The sequence below is a fragment of the Monomorium pharaonis genome, chromosome 8 (assembly GCF_013373865.1).
Source record: "Monomorium pharaonis isolate MP-MQ-018 chromosome 8, ASM1337386v2, whole genome shotgun sequence".
NCBI lineage: Eukaryota > Metazoa > Arthropoda > Insecta > Hymenoptera > Formicidae > Monomorium > Monomorium pharaonis.
In genome coordinates this window covers 6,202,751-6,223,129 of record NC_050474.1, presented here as the reverse complement: position 1 = coordinate 6,223,129, position 20,379 = coordinate 6,202,751, and the positions used below count along the sequence as shown (strand labels likewise).

At 44.7% G+C, this 20,379-nt stretch overlaps 1 protein-coding gene and 1 long non-coding RNA gene across 10 annotated transcripts in view; both read left to right on the top strand.

The window, feature by feature from the left end:
• The first annotated feature begins 1,528 nt into the window (after positions 1-1,528).
• Positions 1,529-20,379, top strand: part of LOC105834213 (leucine repeat adapter protein 25) — a 41,858-nt gene continuing 23,007 nt past the window's right edge. The window contains exons 1-4 of one of the 9 annotated variants that reach the window (XR_001138870.3): positions 1,529-1,747; positions 1,966-2,085; positions 3,289-3,458; positions 9,456-10,412. Coding sequence is in view for 6 of the 9 variants with exons in the window: in XM_012676527.3 (XP_012531981.1) it covers positions 11,159-12,420; positions 14,516-14,771; positions 17,598-17,882 (1,803 nt within the window). In the remaining 3 variants the exon portion in view is untranslated. The other 8 variants (XR_003625684.2, XM_028190278.2, XM_012676527.3 and 5 more) reach the window with 8 other exon arrangements.
• On the top strand, positions 3,466-4,077 carry LOC118647095. Its single transcript, XR_004964400.1, has 2 exons — positions 3,466-3,569; positions 3,693-4,077. It is a non-coding gene; the product is annotated as an uncharacterized LOC118647095 (long non-coding RNA).

The window sequence follows — 20,379 nt, the reverse complement described above, 5'->3', positions numbered from 1 at the left end:
ATACATATTTTGATGAAAAATAATATTAAACTCAAAGATCCAGTCTTGATCATCTTGCAGATAGAAATATATTAATGAAATATTTCACAGAAACTTTTTTATTTGATCCCTTTTTATTATTTATTAAGATTTATTAAAATGCATTAAAATTCATTAAAATTCTCTTAAGAAAAAGTACTGATTAGTCTATCAGTTACTGATGATATTTAATCAGTTACATTAACTTGTGATGTCTTACCAGTAACTGATAAGATGTTTCAAATTACTGATTAAATATATCATCAGTAACTGATAGACTATCAGTACTTTTTCTTAAGGGTTTATTAAAAATTAATATTTAACGTTTATTAAAATTTATAAAATTTATTCATTTATTACAATGTAATAAAATAAATTTTATGAATTTTAAGAAATTTTAATAAATTTGAATGAGTATATATTAAGGAATTTTAACATATTTTAATAAATTTAATAAATTTCAATGAAACAGATTAATTTTTATGGCATAAGGCTTACTACACTTATTGTAGATCCGGGCTTAAGCCCGTCTACAGAAGTTGCAAGCAGCCAGTTGCGACTTGCGACAGCCAATGATTGTCGAGCTTTAACTAGAAACTAGGCGCTCATTGGCTGTTACAAGTCGCAACTGGCTGCTTGCGACTTCTGTAGATGAAGCTTTAAGGGCCATCTACAATGGAGTGTTTTAGCCGTAACAGCACTAAAACTACGGCAATGCTGTTTAGAATAAAAACGACGTAGCAATAACATACAAGCCGACCATCAAAGAAAGGCGACCAAAAACTAATCCCGAATGTCCCAATGCTCATCGTAAGCACCCACTGAATTGGCTCAATGTCTGTTGTAGGCCGTAATCAGTAAAACAGTACGTAATGAAAATATTGTCTACGACTACTGCTACGGCCTACAACTCTCCATTGTAGATGGCCCTTTACAACCAACGACTAACGACTCATTGTAGACCCGGCTATAGGCGTAGTCTACAATGAAGATTTAAGATTTAAGCCATAAGAAATTGATTAATTACAATTGAGTATTTTTATAAAAATCGACTGTGATTGGTCAATTTCTTACGGCTTAAAGCTTGTCTTCATTGTAGACTACGCCTAAAGCCCATTCTACATTAAGTCCGTTTTACATTAATCACAAACAGCCATTTGCAACTTGCGACAGCCAATGACTGTCGAGCTTTAATTAGAAATTAGGCGCTCATTGGCTTTTGCAAATCGCAACTGGCTGCTTGCGATTAATGTTAAACGGGCTTAAGGGCCTAAACACAATGCTAGGCAACAGACAATAGGAATAGAAATAATGAAAAAGAGAAAGAGAGAAGAAGATTCTTTCTCTCTTTCTCTCTTTCATTATTTCTGTTCCTATTCATGCTTTATCCATTCTTTATGTCGATGAACGCAACCAATCACTAAGCGGTTACTGACTGCTTTATCTGCTGAACGCCCATTGCTACGTAGTAATAATTTTATGCACATAAAGTGATAGAGGCGCTGATGGACGAAAACACCCGTAAGCATGTGACTGTTTTCAGATTTCTTTGTAACTGTATAGTTGGTCAGTTATTCTACTGTAATAGAAAACGTTTCTTTTTTTTTTAATATATTCTCATCACATGTGATTATTGGAATAGAATTCGCCAAGAGGTCGTTCGAGTCACCTCATATTCTACTTATTTTACAGTTCCAGCTCAGCTTAGAGATGAAAGTAACAATAAAAAGTAAGTACACCGCGAGCGACGTCAAAATTTTCCTGTCAGTTGAATCATTATTAATATCATATGTAATTTCGCGCGATTTATTTACACATTGCACGTGTAAAATTCTTAATTATGTTATGTTAGGATTAATGTATCCACATCATTCGTAAGTACACTTTTTCGTACTATGAAATGTTTGCATGTAGATCGGCGTCTACGAAGAACGTTTCTCTTTTCAGGTTGGACAGGAGTCGCTACCTGGCGGTGGATTGCGAATGACGACAACTGCGGCATATGTAGGATGCCGTTTGACGCCAGCTGTCCGGATTGCAAGATTCCTGGGGACGACTGTCCATTAGGTAATCGAGATTGTATATTCTTTTTCCTGATATTCTACCGAAGTGAATCTTACGATCATTATTTCTTATTATTTTTCATTTTTTTGACGCTTATTTGCGTTATTTATTTAAAGAAAAAGAAAGTTGAAAAAGTAACTTTTATGTTTTTGATATTAGTTCTCTATTTTATTGAAGGAAAAAATCCATTTATATCTATAATTTTTGTATTGATACTATGTATTGTATATTTTCACATTTTCTTTGAAACTAAGAATTTTTTAAGGAAAAATAAAGAAAAATTAAAGCTTGGAGACAATAAATTATGCGATTAAAGATTTTACCTTAAGAAAAAAATCTCCATATTAAATTAATTAAAGATTAATTCATGAAATGATATCTATTTTGTTAACATGACTAGAATGATTAATTTTTTTTGTTTACACATACATATAAATGCAACGAAAAAGATTAGATTAAGAACAAGTATACTAATTAGTTAGAAATTTACATTAAACAATTCTGTCAGCATTATCGATTAAGTTATGATAATTGGAGTTTGATCACACTTAATGTCCCACAAATATAGATTAACTTTCACCTTTAACTTATACTCCTTATCTCTTTCTATGAGATAAAAAAGAATAAAAAGTAAATTAAATCAAAATTAAATTTAAAAAATTAATTTATTATTTATATAACTTCAATTAATTATTAATAACTTTTTAATAACTATAAAAATGGAACTCTTCTAACCGTAATTATTTTATCATAGTCACAAATATCAGTTTCCTTTCAGTCTAACAGCGGTTCTAATTTTGAAAGCTAGAAACGGATGAGTAAGCCGATAGACCGAGGTGAAGATTAATCAACATTTCCAGAAACGTGTATCAATCCCGATTCGTAAAATGCCGCCACGGGCGGCGGGCAGGCCGCGTCGGCGACGACGCGGAATATCGATCGACCGGCGTCGGACAAAACGCGGCTGACAGGCGCCGCTTTGTCCCTCACCCTCGGTCACCCTCGGTATCGATGCGCCGCCAAACGCGTGCACACGCACACGTCCGTCCTTCCGCCCTGCCTGCCCTCGTCCGTTTTCCGCCCTCCCTCGAGGGCCAGGTGTTCCCCGAACCGACTTCCGGTCCGGCCGGTCGGTCGCCGTCGTCCCCGAAGCCGACCAAGTCCTAACTTAACCGCCCGCTCGAACATCGTTCTCGTTTTTTCCAGTGTGGGGGCAGTGCTCGCATTGTTTCCACATACACTGCATCATGAAGTGGCTGCACTCGCAGCAGACCAACCACATGTGCCCGATGTGTCGCCAGGAGTGGAAGTTCAAGGAGTAACCGTCGCCGCTTACCCCGCGGGCCCGCAGGTGTCAGCACGCAGCGAGTGATCAGGTAAGGATGCGTACCCCTTTGTGTTTTTCTACCGGCTCGCAAACGTTTTCCTCTTGGAGTCTCTCGATACTTCGGATGCCTCGGACAAATTGGATTAGCTCTTTCCAGGAGGTAGACACCGTTGTAATCTATGTAATTCTGAATGATTTGTTGTAACAATCTAATATAAATAGTCTAACGTAGTCCGACTCTTTTGCCCAACCTTTTAAAATAGCGTTTTCTTTTTTTTGTTAGAAATGTCGCTGGGACGAACAAGCAGCCAGCAGATAACGATAAGGCATCTTTATTTACAGCGTGTTTCTTAAATCGATTCGTCGTAAATAGTATGCTATTTGCCGTGTAACAGGATTGATGTAAATCTTATTATACGAATAACTTACATATTTACCAAAGGAGAACATGCTGCTAAATTTAGAAGCTTATCTAGAGTTGTCTGTTCGCTGACGATTAACACTAGAACAACCAGCGTTATCTTATGTGCAGAACTTTGAAATTAGAGTACAAACTTCTTATTCATTCTTTTTCCGAAGCAACGACAAAAAATTTTGATGTGTGATTATCCGAATTTTGGTTTTGAAACTAGCTACGAAGAAAAGAATAAAAAATTTAGTTTATAATGGCCTATGCAGCGAAAATGACTCTACTTTGCTACCCAGTTTATGTAAATAATTTTTAAACGGGTAAATTTAAAGATTTAAATGAACCTTTACACCAATATTTATTTCAGTTTTATTAACATAAAATTTAATTTAATTCGTAACATTACTTTCTCATTAAATTTACAAAGTACGCGATTTTGCATAAGAAATAAGAATTAAAAAATGGAATAACTTTTAAACTAACAAGATTATTATGTTCAAATTTTACAAAGATATTTAAACGTAATATTAGAACAATCTATAAAGATTTAAAATTTTTGGTAATACCTTGAAATGTGATATATGTACATCCTTAAACTCGCCTGCCGCATGGCAATCCGTTGTATTCTCACAATCGATCAAAAATTATCGCCTTTCTCTCCATCCCCTTGCAAATATCCTCCCTCCAAAAATAAAATATTCTCTTTATCCTAAGTTTTATCCAGAATTTCTTTAGCGACGCGTGTAATTAATCTGCAGATGCGTCAACTCTATATGAATCGAATCGAATCAGGATACCTATTATGAAACTGGACTTCAATCAGAATTATTTCGTTTTTCTTAAAACGTAAAGTACATAATAGAAATATAACTGAATAATTCATTCTGAAATTCAGTTCCATAATACATGCCCAGTTAAAAATTTGATTCGATTCGGAATTTACTTTTTCTATGATTTCGAACTCAAACTAGTCGAAAATTTTTAATTCAAGAGTTTTGAATACAAATTATGTATTTAGAATCTCATCATAAAACAATATACTTAAAATGGTTTTATATTATATATATTTGTTATTGATTTTTGTACATCAACATTTTTTTCTTACATAGAAATGTTTTCTTATTATCTATATATTAAAATTCAATCAAACAATAACTGTTATTAATTAAAACTATTAAAAGTTACGTTTCAGCGATTTGATTTGATTTGATTCAGATAAAATTTCGTTGATTCCATTCGATTTGGACTCGAACAAAGAAATAAAATTCGATTCGATTTGAGCTGATTTGGCTTAAAAAAAAAACCTTGATTCGCACATATCTAATTTAGATATGTGCGAATCCGCCGCACATAAAACTCATGAAATAAACATGTCTCGGGAAAGCATTGTACGATAATTTTGCGATACGCAGTACTGCTTATCGATCTGCCGATCAACCCTTCGAAGATGATCGCGAAAATTTTAACACCTGACCCTACATTCACACCTCGATCTTGCAAGTTTCCGGTTCAAAAGGGTTAACGCGTGTCGTGCGATCGCAGGTTGGCCTCTGTCTTCTGCCTCCTCCTCTCTCTCTTTCTCTCACTCTGTTATCTGCCCGCTGCTCTGCTGCGTCGGCTCGTTGAATTATTAATAAGTCGTAACATCCGATGATACGCACCGTCAGTGTCTCGCGCGTGTTCGGAACGTAACGTAACGTAACAACCGCACCACGTCGTATATTCCATTCTCTTGGCAACGCGGTCCCACCGTGTCGTGGGGTTGCGGGGCGAGGGAGAGACCCCTCTTTTTTTCCCTCGCTTTAATCGCGGGAACCCGTCGCGTTCCACGATTAAAGCGGCTCCGACATAATCGCGTGCGTGCGCGCGCGAGAAAACTCCGGAGTTTAATGAAAACGCGGAGCGCGCGAGCGAAGATAGCAAAGGAAGACCGGATCGACGAAAAACCGGCACCCGGTTTTCAACCCCGGCGGCGTGTTCGGCCCGACTTATTTGCTTGCGGAAAGCAGAAGACCACGTCTCGGTTTAGGTTCTACTTCTTCTTTCGACGCGGTGGTCAAAGTACGGAGTACGAAAATAGCACGCGGAGTCATATCCGATACCGAGAAAAGTATGACTCGGCAGACCTGCGCTGCCTGTTGACAATCGAAAGAGCAACCGATCACCAGCACCCAGCCTCGCACCGAGCGTACAGTACCGAGTGAGTTTTAAGGCTCGTTCGCGCTGCCAACGTAGCCTCCGGTCGGACTTACTTTCTATCTCTTTCTAATTCTAGAAACTGGTTAAACCGAGTACAGAGCTAGGCTACGCTAGCGCGAACGCACCTTGGCAGACAAAGGGATCGTTGAGAGCATCGCGATATATTAGAGGGAATGCTATTTATTTATATCCACGCGACTTATTTGAGCTAAAGAAAGACGCCGGGCGCCGGGAGATGGATTGTCGCGTTGATCACCGCTTACGTAAGACGCGCGGCGCGCTGACGTGCGAAGAAAAAAAGAGAGAGGGGGACATCTCTTACGAAGAGACACATAATCTGCCTTGCCCGCGCGAGTACCCGAGCTCAACGAGGGAATAGGTACAGTTTCGCGGACAGAGTCGTGACGCGCGAGCGCCTGACATTGGCATTCGAAATCCGCGTCCCGATCGCGCGCCGCAACCCCGTGACCCAGTAATCGAATTTTGTTTTGACGGCCGCGTTGCGCGGTAGCGACCGGAGACGGGGGGGGGGGGTCCGACGTCTCCGAGCGACATGCAGATGTACGACCACGATCCGATTTCGACCGGTCTAGGAACCGGCGGGACCGCGCGGCGCGACGGGAGAACAGCTCGGCGACAGGAGCGAAGGGGGAACGATGGGGGGGGGGGAATCGATTTGCATTTTATCGGCGGGAGATCGGAGACCGCAAAAGTGGAACGAGTCGTTTTTGCCTGAGCCAGAGCGAAACGGAGTGCGAATAAATTCCGAGACCCGCGTTTTCCCAGCCAGCCAGTCGGGCCGGCCGTGCCACTTCCTTGAGCTTGATTGCGCCGTGAATGGGCGGGCGATCGCGCGCCGATAGCGCGTATCATCGGCGATATCACTTCGTTTCGCGAGTCCGCGGGAGGTATCGGCGGTTATCGGTCTTATCACCCCGCTTATGATCCCGCTTCGCGCTCGAGTGGCGGTAGTAAAAGAGACGAGCTTTTCCAGAAACTCGACCGATTGCCCGGGACAGTGGCAATGCACGATTGTCCGCATGTAGCGACAATCTCGAAAGTCTCGATCTTATGTAAAATCGCGTTGGGGTCGGGAAAAGTGAGACTCGACCGCAAGATCCCGCTTCGTTAACGACGAATTAGGAACAATCACGCGCGAGTTAGGAACAATCACGTTCCCCTGGAATTCTACTCCCGCAATCCTCAAAATACACGGGGGAGGAGAAGGAAAACGGGGGTGGAGGGGGGGGAGAAGGAAGGCAGCGAATGTCGTCGCGCGAGCTACGGCACTGGCGAACGGACCTCAGTGCCATTGCGGAGGACGGCGAGGCGGAGGGGACCTAATGGGTCCCTTCCCTTTTCTCCGTCTCGCTCTGTTCGCCTCCTCCTTCGATAATCCTTTCCTTTCTCTTCCCGCCGACGTCCCGTTCTCCTCGTCCGCTACGGGTTACTCTCTCACGCGATACCACGGCGATACCGCCGGTCGCGATACACCTACACCCAACGCTGGAGGTAGACGGACCCCGAGCCTGGTTGGCTCCCAGGGATCCATTTCGTTACCTGACTCCTGGGCCCTTTTAATTCGCGTGACTCCTGGGTCCCTTTAATTCGTGATTCCTATTCTTTTGATTCGTAATTCTCAGTCCTTTTAAATCGTGACTCGTCCTAATCCTTGACTTATAATTCCTAGTCCGTTTGAGTAGTGAACCCTGGTCCTTTTAATTTGTGATTCGCAATTCTTTTGAGTCGTGACTTCTAGTACTTTTAAATTGTGATTCCAAGCCCTTTCAATTTGTGACGTCCTTTTAACTCGTAATTCCTAGATTATTTAAGTCGTAACTTCTGGTCTTTCTAATTTATGATTTCCCGTTCCTTTAACTCGTGACTCGCGGTCCATTTAATTTTATATCGATCGCATCATAGAGTTTCATTTGCGTCCTCTGTAGCTTTCTTATCGCGTTCCTGCGTGACCGTCTATCTCTTACGCGCATTCCTCACCTCGCGTTTATCTCTTTTGTGAGAAATTGCAATGACGTGCCGTAGTCCGCCGAAGCACGGAAACCGATAAGGCACTTTATGCCTCACGAACTCTAGAAAGTTCACGTCTTATCGCCGTACGAGATCGCCGTAACGTTCGCGTCGATGCGAATAATACGTATTTCGAAATGGACGCACATTCGCGGGTAATTAATCGCTACACCTGCGTCATATACATACATATGATGTAAAGAAACGAAACGATATGTGACGGGTGGTACCGTGAAGTGTAGCGCTCACAACTCCATGGAATCGCGGCGAAATCGGCTTACATAAAACTCAAACAATCTCTGGGCGAGTGCGCGTATATATATGCAATTAGGACGCGCCGGTGCATTAATTGAATCCATTCGAGCGAGTCCTGTGAACACGGCTCTGTACGTTGCCGATGTAACGTGGCGATAAAGCATCGCACCGTAATTTCAGATAACTCGATAACTCTAAATTCAATTTCCTTTCGAAATTTAACGCTCCCTCGCTTTTGATATTTCCCAGCGATCGGGAATTAATTTAGATAGAGAGTCGAGAGATCGTCGAGGCTGCGTCCCCGAGAGGAAGGGCCTCGGCGATGCTAGAAAGTGTGACCGCCGACTTTCCGTAAAGTTCCAGATAGGCGCAGCCGTCTCTGCTTTTCCACCTGGAGATCTGGCGACTTTACGTAACGTAGCGCGCCGGAGCAATCCGCGAGGCGGGCGTTTTTCCTCGCCGTCATCCGCGAGAACTCGCACGTCATCGTGATCAGCGGTGCCGCGAGACCCCGGCGATGGTGAACCCTCACCATCTCGCCGTCAACCGCAGGTTCTCCTTTGCATTCGCTCCTCTGTCTCTCTGGCTCCCTTCTGCCGCCTTCCACACGCGTACACGTACTTGGGTACACGCTTACTCACCCATTCGTTCGCTCTCTCGCTCATTTGCACGCTCATTCCTTTGCTCGCTCGCTCGCTCGCTCGCTCATACACGTACACGTACACGCGCGCAAGGCGCACACTCGTTGACTACCTGACGAGAACTCGAGCTCGACCAGTCACGTGGCCACCGATCGCGAAGGATGTTTGTGGGACCGCAAAGTCAGTCCGCGGCGGTCGGTCCGTCGAGAAAGAGAGGATAGAGAGACGCGACCGGGTGATAGAGAAGGAGGGAGAGGACAGGACGGAGGAGGAGATACTGGATCGGGGATACCGCCTGGGGTCTCGGGATCGTCGCTGCTCTAGCTCTACCTGTCCGTAGGCATTCGGCGCGCGATCATTTCGGCTTATTCCTCTCGCAGTTTATCGCAGTTAAAACCTTTACGAAAGGTTTCCCTTTATTAGAATTAGCTCTCGTTTATATCGGGAGAAGTCTTGGCCGGGTCGACGAAGGGGGCCGACCGTCACGCGAGAATTAACGTTTCGTTTATAACAGAGGGTTCCTCGGCGCAGACGGGATCGCCGAATTGTTTTGTGCGTTAGAAAGTGTGGTCTTCGTTGTGCGGCATTTCGTTGTGCACTGAAACGTGGAAGACGCGATGTGACGTCAAGCGAGACTCGGGAAGTGAACTGTTGAAGACTCGGGTGACGCGAGGACGAAGTGGCTCGGATCGAGAGAAGGATGTCGGATTTCTCTCGTTCGGAGTAACGATACGCGGGTTTAAGTCCCGTGGAGTTTTCCAACGACAAAGTCGGGTTTTTTTTCCGCTCCCTCCTTTGTCCGTCGTAACGGAAATCGTAAAGAGATTTCATTGTCCCGTGGAAGTTTGTATGATTAAAAAAAAAAAGGATTTGATTCTGCCTGAAAAGAAGAGGAGGGTGAAAAGGGGAAACGCGGAGGTCCCGGAGTGTCACGCTAGACCACGGCTAGGACACGTCTCAGGTATTTGGTGGGCGATGCGATAGAAAGTTTTCCCTATCGCGGGACACGCGATAAGGCAGGTTCGTTCACAAAGAACCAGTGGGTTTGCCGGGTCTACTTCAACGCTTCCATACTTCTTCGTGGAAGGAAAGCGCGAGCGATCGAGATAGAAAGGCGACTATCGAGGCCGTAACGTCATCAACGGGGATCAGCCTCAATGACAACCTAGACAGAGAGAAAGAGGAATGGAACGCGCACGAAGGAAATATCTACATTGAAGAGTCGGCGAGGCCGAGGAATTACCTTTGCGACGGGTGGTCCCCGCGTTGGTTGCCGCGGGAATCAAAGAATCCCAGGACGAAGGCGGATTTGGGAAATCGAAGGCGCGCGCGAGGCCTATTAGCGAGCGGGCGCACGTACGGACCAGAATTGTATGCAAAATCGCGTCGGCGATATCGCGTGGCATCGGCGGCGCGATCGCGCGACCCGCTTACGGGAATAAAGAGGACTCGAGGTGGACTCGAGGGGGAACGAGAAGGGGAAGAAACGAAAGAGAGAAGGAAACGCGCGGCTGCGGCGGCGGCGGCGGCGAGAATCGAGGGTATACGCGCCGCGGCGACGATTTCGCTGGCGCAACAGCGCGGAATCATGCGGCGGCGACGTTGCACAACGCTCCCGTCATCCTCTCCGGTCGGCATTTAACGCGTGCGCCCGTTCGTGCGTTTCAAGAGAACTCGGAGAATTCCGAGAAACGGCTGCACGCGTCGCCGGACTCCGCAAACACAGCCACGGACGTGGAGCAGCGCAACCGCCTTGTCCGATGCGATTGGACGGTCGGATACGCGAACGCGATCGAGTGCGCGGGTGACGAATTGAACGTCGCCCCGAGGAATTTTACGAGGTGTCGAAACCCCGTTGCTGACCACAGCGTGAAATTTGATCGGAAACTCACGAAACGAGCCTCGAACGCCTCGGGAAACGTAGAGACGGACAAGGCGCGATAAGGACGATGATAAGCGCCGTCCGTTATCTGTTCGGGAGAAATTCTACCGGGGCGCAGTCTTCGCCTTCCGCGCGCGAGGTGAAGGCACTCCGCGGTTACCACTGACATTTAATATCGCGTTTGGTAATAGCATAGATATTTTTACGCGTCGACGTAATCACGAGTGCCGGTCGGTTCGGCTTGGAAGCGTGAGCGTACGCGTAGCGTGTACAAGCCGCGTGTCGTCATCGAGGATGAGTAAACGCCTTTGATTAGGAAGCGGAAAGCGAGCGGAATGCAGCTGGCAACCAGTCAGAGGCCTCACCCGCCTCCGGTGCCACCTCGGCCGAGTCGGCAGGTGGTTGCCGAGGCCCTTAAGAGGTCGCCAAGGCCGCCCTGTCCCACCAGGCAGGCACCGCCACCGCCGAACACGAAGCCCTGGAGATCTGATCAGCAGCAGCAGCAACAGCAACAGCAGCAGCAACTGCAACAACAGGTGGACCCATCGGGCGGACGCACGATCGTGTACGAGTCTCTCAAGGAGTACACGAAGGATGGCAAGGACGAGAGCGTGTCGAACCAGGCGCGAAACACAGACAGAAGTGTCGAGGACGCCCGCCTGGAGAACGGAGGCAAAACCTTATCCTACGATCAGCATCACGGGGCCGGTTCGGAAAGGCTTTACTTCACGGGAAACGTCCCGGTGAACATCGTGCGGAAGCGCAACAGCCTAACCGAGGATCAACGGCCGCAACGTAGGCTGGAGATCCGAAGGAACTCGCGCGGGAAGGACTTGGTTGGTGGTCTGTCGTACGTTCATCGTGAACGATGCAGGGATTCGCCTGGCAGTAAGGATCAACGAAGGGAGAACAGTGTCGTTGCCCCGACGGAGAAGTTGGTCGAAACGACAGGGACGACGACGACGACGACGACGACAACGACAGCAACGACGACGACGACGACGACGAAGCCACCGGTGGCCGTTCGAGCTGTCAACGTGTCTTTCGAAGACGAGCACCGTGTCTCATCTTCCAGTCCGGATGGCGGACGAGTCACGGTGAGTCACGCGGAAAAGTGCAACGGCGATCCGGAGAGAGCGGACGACCACGATACCCGACCGACGCCCACGTGCCGATCGTGTCCTGGCGAGCAACAATTGCAGCATCAGCAGCAGCAGCAGGAAACGTTCGCGGCGAGCGGAAAGCCCGCGAGGAACGGCGGCGTCAAGAGCGTATCCTCGATCGAGAGATCGACGAGTGCTCCGAGCGTTGACCGCGCCGCCACCACGTTGCTCGTCGTCGACGAACCAGAGCGTAAAATCGCGCCTAACGCTGTCCACGAGGACAGCAACGACAACGACAGCGACAACAATATCCATCGGCAGGACTGGCTGGAGGCGGGAGTCCGTTACTCCTCCACGCAGATTACCCTGTACGGAGAGGACGACGAAGACGATGACGACGACGACGACGACGACGACACCGTCGTCGGCAGAGACCGCATCAATGGTTACGATCATCGGGAAGAGGAGAGAATCACTGATCTCGATTTTATCAGGTAGAACTGGAATTGCGACTTCGCCGGAGATTATCCGCGATCGTCTCTACTTGATGCTAAAATTAAATCTGTTATGACGCTTTATGTGATTCATCGGCCTTGAAATGGTTTTGCAATAAGGAAAAAAAATTGTTGAGATAACTCTACCATAAATACGTGACGGCTGCCCAAAAATTTGCTCTTTTTACATCTAATGTTCTTATTCCTTATCTACACGGGAAAAAATTTCCTCTTAGAATTTACTTTCAAAACCATGGCAATTGAGAGATATGGAACAACTTCAAAGAATTTTACTACATTTTTAGTAAAATCTAATCAAACTATTTCGCAATAAAATCGTTTAGTTAAATTTTACTAAAATTGTAATACAATTACCACGCTTTTCAAATAAATTCCAAAGAAAACCAATTGTAGATAAAAATAAAAATATATAGTACAATTAAACTCTAAAAAGATTTTTTTTTTCCGAAGAATTTTTGAAGAAAATATATTCAAAAATCATATACGAAATGTTATTTCAGCATTATATCTCGCAAGACCTTTCTCTTAAAAATATATTATGCAAATTGATCTTACCTCAATTAATTATTTAAAAAATGTAGTAATTGTGAAAGACGTGCAGGTGCACCGGTGTCTTCAAAAACGTTTCGAATTTTTGTCTGCGTTTAAACCGTGCAATATAGCCTCCTCTTCGAGTGAGGTCTTGACGCATCTTATCTCGATACACTCATAATAATGTAGCTGATGGAAATATGTTGCTGAAATGCCGCGAATGCATTACAGATAAACGCTCTACGACGCAGAATCGCGACGGCCGGCGCAATGTTGTTGCGCACCGGCGTTAACGACGTATTAATTATCGGGAGGTCGCAATATTTGCAAGGCGCGCAACTTTGTTACGCGCGCTGGTCTGAATTCAACGATCCGGCAATACGAGTGCACCGCTTTCTCGCGATAAGTGCCGTGTCGACCGGCCATAAAAACCAACCGCTCGTTAGTGTAACTAACGTTCGAAAAAACGCTTCCCCTTCTCCGCCCCCCTTTTTTTTTTAATTTTTTGCTCCCGAACCGCTCTTAATTTTCTCAGTCATAAAGTTCTGAAAAATCCACGCGAGGTCTACGCTTTCGGTTACTGCGGACATGTTAATATGACACTTGCGTGCACACGCACACAAATGCGTGCAATTACACAGATTAAGGAATTTAACGAACGTTTACCATCTCCCTCCCCCCTCCAAAAAAAAAGAAAGGAGAAATGTATTCTCGAGAGATAAATACAAATAGAGGCTGCACGAACGAATTCTTTTCTCGCGAACGAGGAGCTTACTAAGAACGGCAACTTCTTGAAATGTTAAACCGATATCGCTCTCTATAACCGCGGTATCAGATCGGTATCGCCGCGCATCGATCTCATCTCTCTCGGCACGCGGAAAATAAAACGAGAGGCGTGCAAGCCTTTCAGTCGAACGGATATCGACGTCGATAAGAAGCGATTGAGCGATCGTACACTTCCGCAATGTGCACGCGCGGTGATAATAACCGCAGGGCAAAGTGAGTCATTCGCCAAATCCCCCCGCTCCCCGCCTTCTTGACCGCTTGACGGCGGCCGACACTTATAAAGACAGATCGATTTTTATTCCATGAGATCGTGGTAACGGTACCCTCGTTTCCCGCGGCCTTCCATCGTGTTACTCCGCCTTTGGCGATTTACAGAAAGGACCGTTTCGACCCGCAGAATTTGCCTCCCTCGGCTATCGTGAAATTACTCGTGAATATTAAATTCATCCCCCTCTGGATTCTGTCCGTGCTTTTATTTATTTTAGTTTATTTTTAAACTCGCGCCACAGCTGGAAAACAAGGCTCGCTTAAAAATTGAAATATTTTATTATTTAGGAGCGATATATTAATTTATTGACGCATGTGTATCGTGCATTTATAAGTCCGTATTTAATTAAATGTATGCGACCGTTAAACTTTAGCTTGTCAAACTTTACCATTGGAGTTTCTCTTCGTCGTTTCTGTTTCTCGACTCGCATTGAATATTTTATTCCTGCGAAATATGAATTATATAAGAACCTCACACTTGTTGTTCCAGCATACAAGAAAGGATCGCGATGTCTTCCCTGCAAGGATTACCCCCGTTGCCGAGGAGCCTGAGCGGCTTCAACTTGAGCGGCGGACGTTGCGAGAGCGGCGAGCCGCCTCCACCGCCCACGAGGTCGTCCAGTAAATCCCAAAGAGGCGGTAAAACGTCGCTGCAATCGTCGTCGTCGTCGTCGTCGAGGCCGTCACCACCTGCCCGACAGCTCACCACCCTGGATACCCAGCTGGCGGTGCTCAGGAGAGAAATGGTACTTGTCCGAGGATCGTTTTCACTCTCTCGCTTCTTCGCCAACGTCGTGGAATGCGGTCGCATTACTTTGAACGGGAGAATCGCACCCCGCGATGTTGTATCTCCGCAAAATATGGTTAACGCGCGATAACCGGCTTCCGAGATATCGAGATGTCGATTTTTTTTCCCTGCAATTTTTTACGCCCGACGACGTTAATTGTTTATATGATGGGATGGGAGATACGCGAAGACATTGAATCTTTATCATCCTAATTTAATTCGCCAAGAAAGCTGTAAGACTTTAAGATTTAATGATCCCACTAATCGCTTGATGATTCAGATAAAATTATTTAATTTTTCAATTTGACATTTATCATGTTGGAGAATGTTAGCAAGCAAAATGTACAGCTACGAACAGTGGATCTGATTACTACCAGTAGCTAATTTACACAACGCTTACTGTATTCAATTTATGACTCAGTCTGAATGAATAGACAAACAGTGCACTTTAAAATTTAAATGACTAAAACAATTGATATTCGTCTTTACGTCTGTCCTTTTTAATTGAACTTTTCGCACGATTTATTTTTCATTTTTCTCCTCACGTTGGAGAGAGAAAATGAAAGATCCAAAAGGTTGAGCTAAAAGCAACCGCGGTTTACTAACAAGGAAGGGAAATTCTTGGGGATTGGAAAAATATTTGTTCGTTGTATTTTTACGCGATTGTATTTTACGGTGCGCGTGCAGCTGAACATCACTCGAAAGTGCGGTCGGGAAATTGTCGATGGTGTTGAAATTGATGTCTGAAATTGTGCATCCTATATAACGGCATCCATTAACTCCAATAGAAACCATTAGTCATCTACCGCGGCGCGAAATGTATTTACGGGCATGCGGGAAAATTCCACGCCTCCGCGTGCAACAAGCACGTGCGATTTAAAAGCGACCGTCGAGGTTCTTCCGCTCAGGACGGAAGCTGTGCAAAACTCCGTAAACTCGACACGAAGATTTTGCGTCTTTGAAGTATCTGGCAAACCTTTTTCTCTTTCTAGATCACCTTTATGTCATTTTGCTTTTCACATTTGCATTTCTTCTATTCGGATGTGTTTTTCTTTTCTATACTTTATATATATTTTTCTTTGTTATCTTTATAGAATTTTTCTTTTGTCATACTTTTCTTTATTTCGAATATATGTTTTCTTTCCTGTTCGTCCTTTATCTTCGGCTTCTTCTTTGAGGAATTTTTTTTTATTCTGCGACTCCATTGTGAGCTTTTCGATCCTCGCCACTCCTCGATATTCGTGTCGTCAGTCCGGGCACGTTCCGTGAACCGTCGTCATTTTTCCACTCGGTCCTCATTTGTCCACCTCTGGTGTTCTCCCCCCTGCTCTTTTTCGCCCGATTCTTCCGCGTCTGTTTGGACGACCCGGGCGACCCGTTACCTCGAGGCCGCGATGATCGCGTGTGAGTAAATTACCGCGCGGCGCGATGAGCGTGTACTTTATGCGTGGGATCATGAGCGAGGGAAACCGGAGTATCATACCGCGATAGAGAGAAAGACAGGACGCTCTTATATCATTCAGCCGTGCGGAGGCTCTATGCGCTTTTTAATGGCTATTACCGTGCGGGATTGCTGCGCAAACACACTTCACGTGTCTGCCGCTGATGGTTACACGAGCTGCGCGTCGATTAAAGATTGAAATTCTGAAAGAGACTCTGTTTACTCCGAATCAAATTGCTGCGGCATCTCTCTCTCTCTCTCTCTCTCTCTTCGCGCGCATCTCGTTAACAGCTCGATAATCTCGTCGTCGCTTCCGACAACGAGCTGATCCTCCGGAGCGTCCCAGTTGACCCAGCGATCTCTTGCCTGTCGCTTATACATTCGTTTCGCATAGCAAAATTATTGCCGTATCACGCCGACCGTTTCACGTTTCGCCTGGCAATCGCGGCAATCTTTCCGAAATTAACTGTAACGGGATCTCGAGTGGAGGATCTCCTTCGTCCGAAGAGACGAAGAGCTCTTTATAATGAGCGTTCTTGTTGGATCCCCGTTTGCGTCAACATCTCGACTCGCGTATCTAAGTTAGGCTAATAATTTAATAGTCAATCCAGACACGGGAAGCAAACTGGCACAACCGCTCCCACGCCACATTCCCTCAGGCGCCTGACTCCACTCCCCCTTTCCCTCCGCTCTTTTTCACCTTCGTTCTCTCTTCTGCTCCTCATCCTCGTCCTTCTTCCATTCTTCTTGCTTCTCCTACGTCGCGTTGTCCGCTCGCGTCTCTCATGTTCCTCTTCCCATTCTCCTTTTGCACGTCTCTCTCTCTTTCTCTTCTATACAACTCCCTCTTCCTCGATTCCCACGGCCAGGCGGCCGCCGAGCTGCTTGGAAATGCGTCGTTTCAGTCCGTAAATCACGAGGTAACATTTACCTTGGCGACCGCACGGTAAAAGTGAATGCGTCTCACCGGCTTCTATGTGAAATTTCGCAGCGAGCCACGGTGGCGGAGTAATAAAGAAAAGTCACGGGGTTACGGAAAATGATGATCGTAGAATATATATATCTCTTTAGAAAATGTCTGAAAGTCAAGCTTCCTCCTTTTGAATATTAAGACTCGCGTGAAAGGTGACATTATAGGCACTTTACATATTTATTTCTAATCGAAAATCGAAATTGCTACGTAATTTCAATTAAATTTCAGTTCCCAGTAGAAGCTTCGTCTTCAGGAGACAAGTACAAATATGACTTTTGCGTGACTATCGAAAACCCACTGCAATAACACTTTATCCTTCATTCTCAATTGTCAGTGTATTAATATTGCAATAATTATTTTCCCATTTGCAGTTTGGCCTGCGGCAGCTCGATCTCTCCCTGTTGTCGCAATTGTGGTCTTTGAACGAGTCGATCCAGGAGTTCCGGCAGCTGTTGCAAGAGCAGGAGGACCGTGCGCCTTCGCCGTCGCCCAGCAGCGAAGAGGGGGACGAAACGTCTTACGGAGTACATCCGCCGCCGCCACCGAGAAGACCGGCGCCCACGCTGCACCATCATCGGCCACCGCGGCCGCCCAGGCCGCCCAGGCCATCGGCCAGCGACGAATCGCCGTCGAGCGAGGAGTATGGGGCCGTTTGACGTATCGTTACCGAAAGGAAGAAGCACACGAGAAGGTCTCGGTCTTCAAATCGAACCTAGAACGGTGTGCCAAGATCTCTGAACGCGAGAAAAAAAGAGAGAGACTTGCGTGAAAACGGGAACTACGATTAGTCAGGACTGGTAGTCAGGACTCGTCGTGACATTCAATTGCGAATTACTGATTCCTAAGAGTACCTGCAACCTTGCTTGCAGAACCATTCGAAATCGCAAAACAGAGAGACGGTTCTTTAATTCATGTTCGAACCGATGATCGAATGGGTTGACTGGCAGATCATTTCTCGGTAAATTAGTCGCGCTCCTAACTGTCCGTTATTCTCGCAAGCTCGCATAGCCTCACTCGGAGAGCTATTTGAGATTACCACTGACCGTTGTTTCATGATTGAAGCGAAAGGATTGACGGTTAAATCGAAACTCGACTTGGCGGGAGACCACAGTAGTTTGGCCGCCATTATGCGAACGCTATTTCGCGTATGCGAGGATAATAATCGCATCTCTCAGATCCGGGGAAGAATATCGGCTTGCCAATTTGCAATAACGACATTTCGCATATGTCGCGCTCTAAATAAAGGACTCGATTGCCGCGAGCGAGGGAGCTGACTGACTTCAGCTCTCGGCACGCCCGCTCTCCTCTCTACTTGTGATAACGCTCGAAGGGGCCTTTGATTAATGATAATCGCATCTATTTGTGCGGATTAAGATTTCTCCGTGTACTCCGCTCTTGCCGTAGAGCAATTGTAACTGATCCGAGCCCAAAGCATCGCGATTTTTTCGTGTTGTGATCCAAGAAATAGCGCGATTCTTTGGCGTCACCAACCGAGAAAGTGGCTGGTGAATCCGAAAGAATTATAGCGCTTTTTTCTCTCTTCCATGTTTTTTATACCGTCGCAAAGCTTATCCTCGTCGCTGACGTCAGGTCATCTACGCAATAAATCTGCCGTACACACGAAGAGATCGAAAACGAATTTATAATATCTTTGTAAAAAAAATTTAACGTGGGATTTCTAAACGTTTGATTTCTGATAGATGTTACAGATATACAGCAAGCCTTATAGATACGTAATATCTTATACCAAGTCTTCGCATGTACGGCAACTTCAGGAAAGCTGAGATTGTCAATGTTCCGCGACGCCCTTTCGTGTAGACTAGTACTAGAGCTGTGTATAAAAATATGTAAGACTACTACGTGCAGAAATAAATGAGACTTAATTTAAATACACGCCGACTCGTAACGAGCGTTGCGTAACGCAACACTACAACCTTTTCTTGTATGCGCCGCTATCCTGACACAGATAGTTGGAGATCGACAATGCTGCACCTACTTGCATATATGCAAATCGCATCTCGTTCCGATGCAGCCATCGACAGGGTGTGTGCGGAAATAAATAGTAGCAATAGCAGGACAATGAGGACAGAGAAATTGCTGCACGAGACCCCTTGCGTCATTCGAAATGCCGCAATAATCCGTGCTTGTTCCTATATTGCGTACTATTAAATGTTCCTTCTATTTAATTCTCAACGTAATATTAACATGTAAATATTTAAATGTATGTTAAGATAAATTATATATCTCAAGAATATTTTTGCATATTTTTACAGTTCGTAAAATTTCAACGGTTAATAAATTCTTATGTCTATAATTATTTTACCATGGTTTGAGTTTACAAACGAAAAGATTTGCGGGTTTTAAAATCGCGACTCTGAGAATTTTGAAGTAAGTGGTTTTTATTTTTGTCATCTATTCCGAAAACTTTGTGAATTCTTAGAACCTTTTTTTTGTAATTATAGATGGGATATTTTAGCGATTGTCGTATCGTGATCGTGTATGTGTAAACATGATCACTTTATGTATGATATTCCGCAATATACATATTTCTACATATTTTTATATACTAACCTAATGAAAATACATCAATTCCTAGAAGCTTAAGGCTGCGTTCCGATATTCACTGCCAGTACTGAAAATGTACAGTTTACGTCACATACACTGTAGATTTTCAGTACTGGCAGTGAATATTGAAACGCAGCCTAAGTTTAGCTTTAACAAGTCTTAAAAAAATAAAATTTAAGAAATAGAAAATATTAGTAAAATATTATAAATATATTAATTAAAGAGATTATACTATTTAAATCTAAGACTTTTAAATTTCTAGGAATTGTACTAGGATTTTTGAAAATTGCATTTAAATATTTAAAATTTTAAACTACAAAAATTTAAAAATTTTGAAATAAGTTTGAATATTGTCGTGATTACTTTGATATATTTAATCATTAAAATTTAATTTCTTTGTGTCTAAATTTTCATGGATGATCGTATCTATGTTAATAGATATTCATTTATAGATATGTACATGTTCGTAGGAACCCACATTGCACGTTCGCAATTTGAGTCGATAGAATATACGAATTTTACGATCATACGGATAGAATAAATTCGACTCTGATTACAATCCGAATGAATTTTGCGCAATACTAGAAA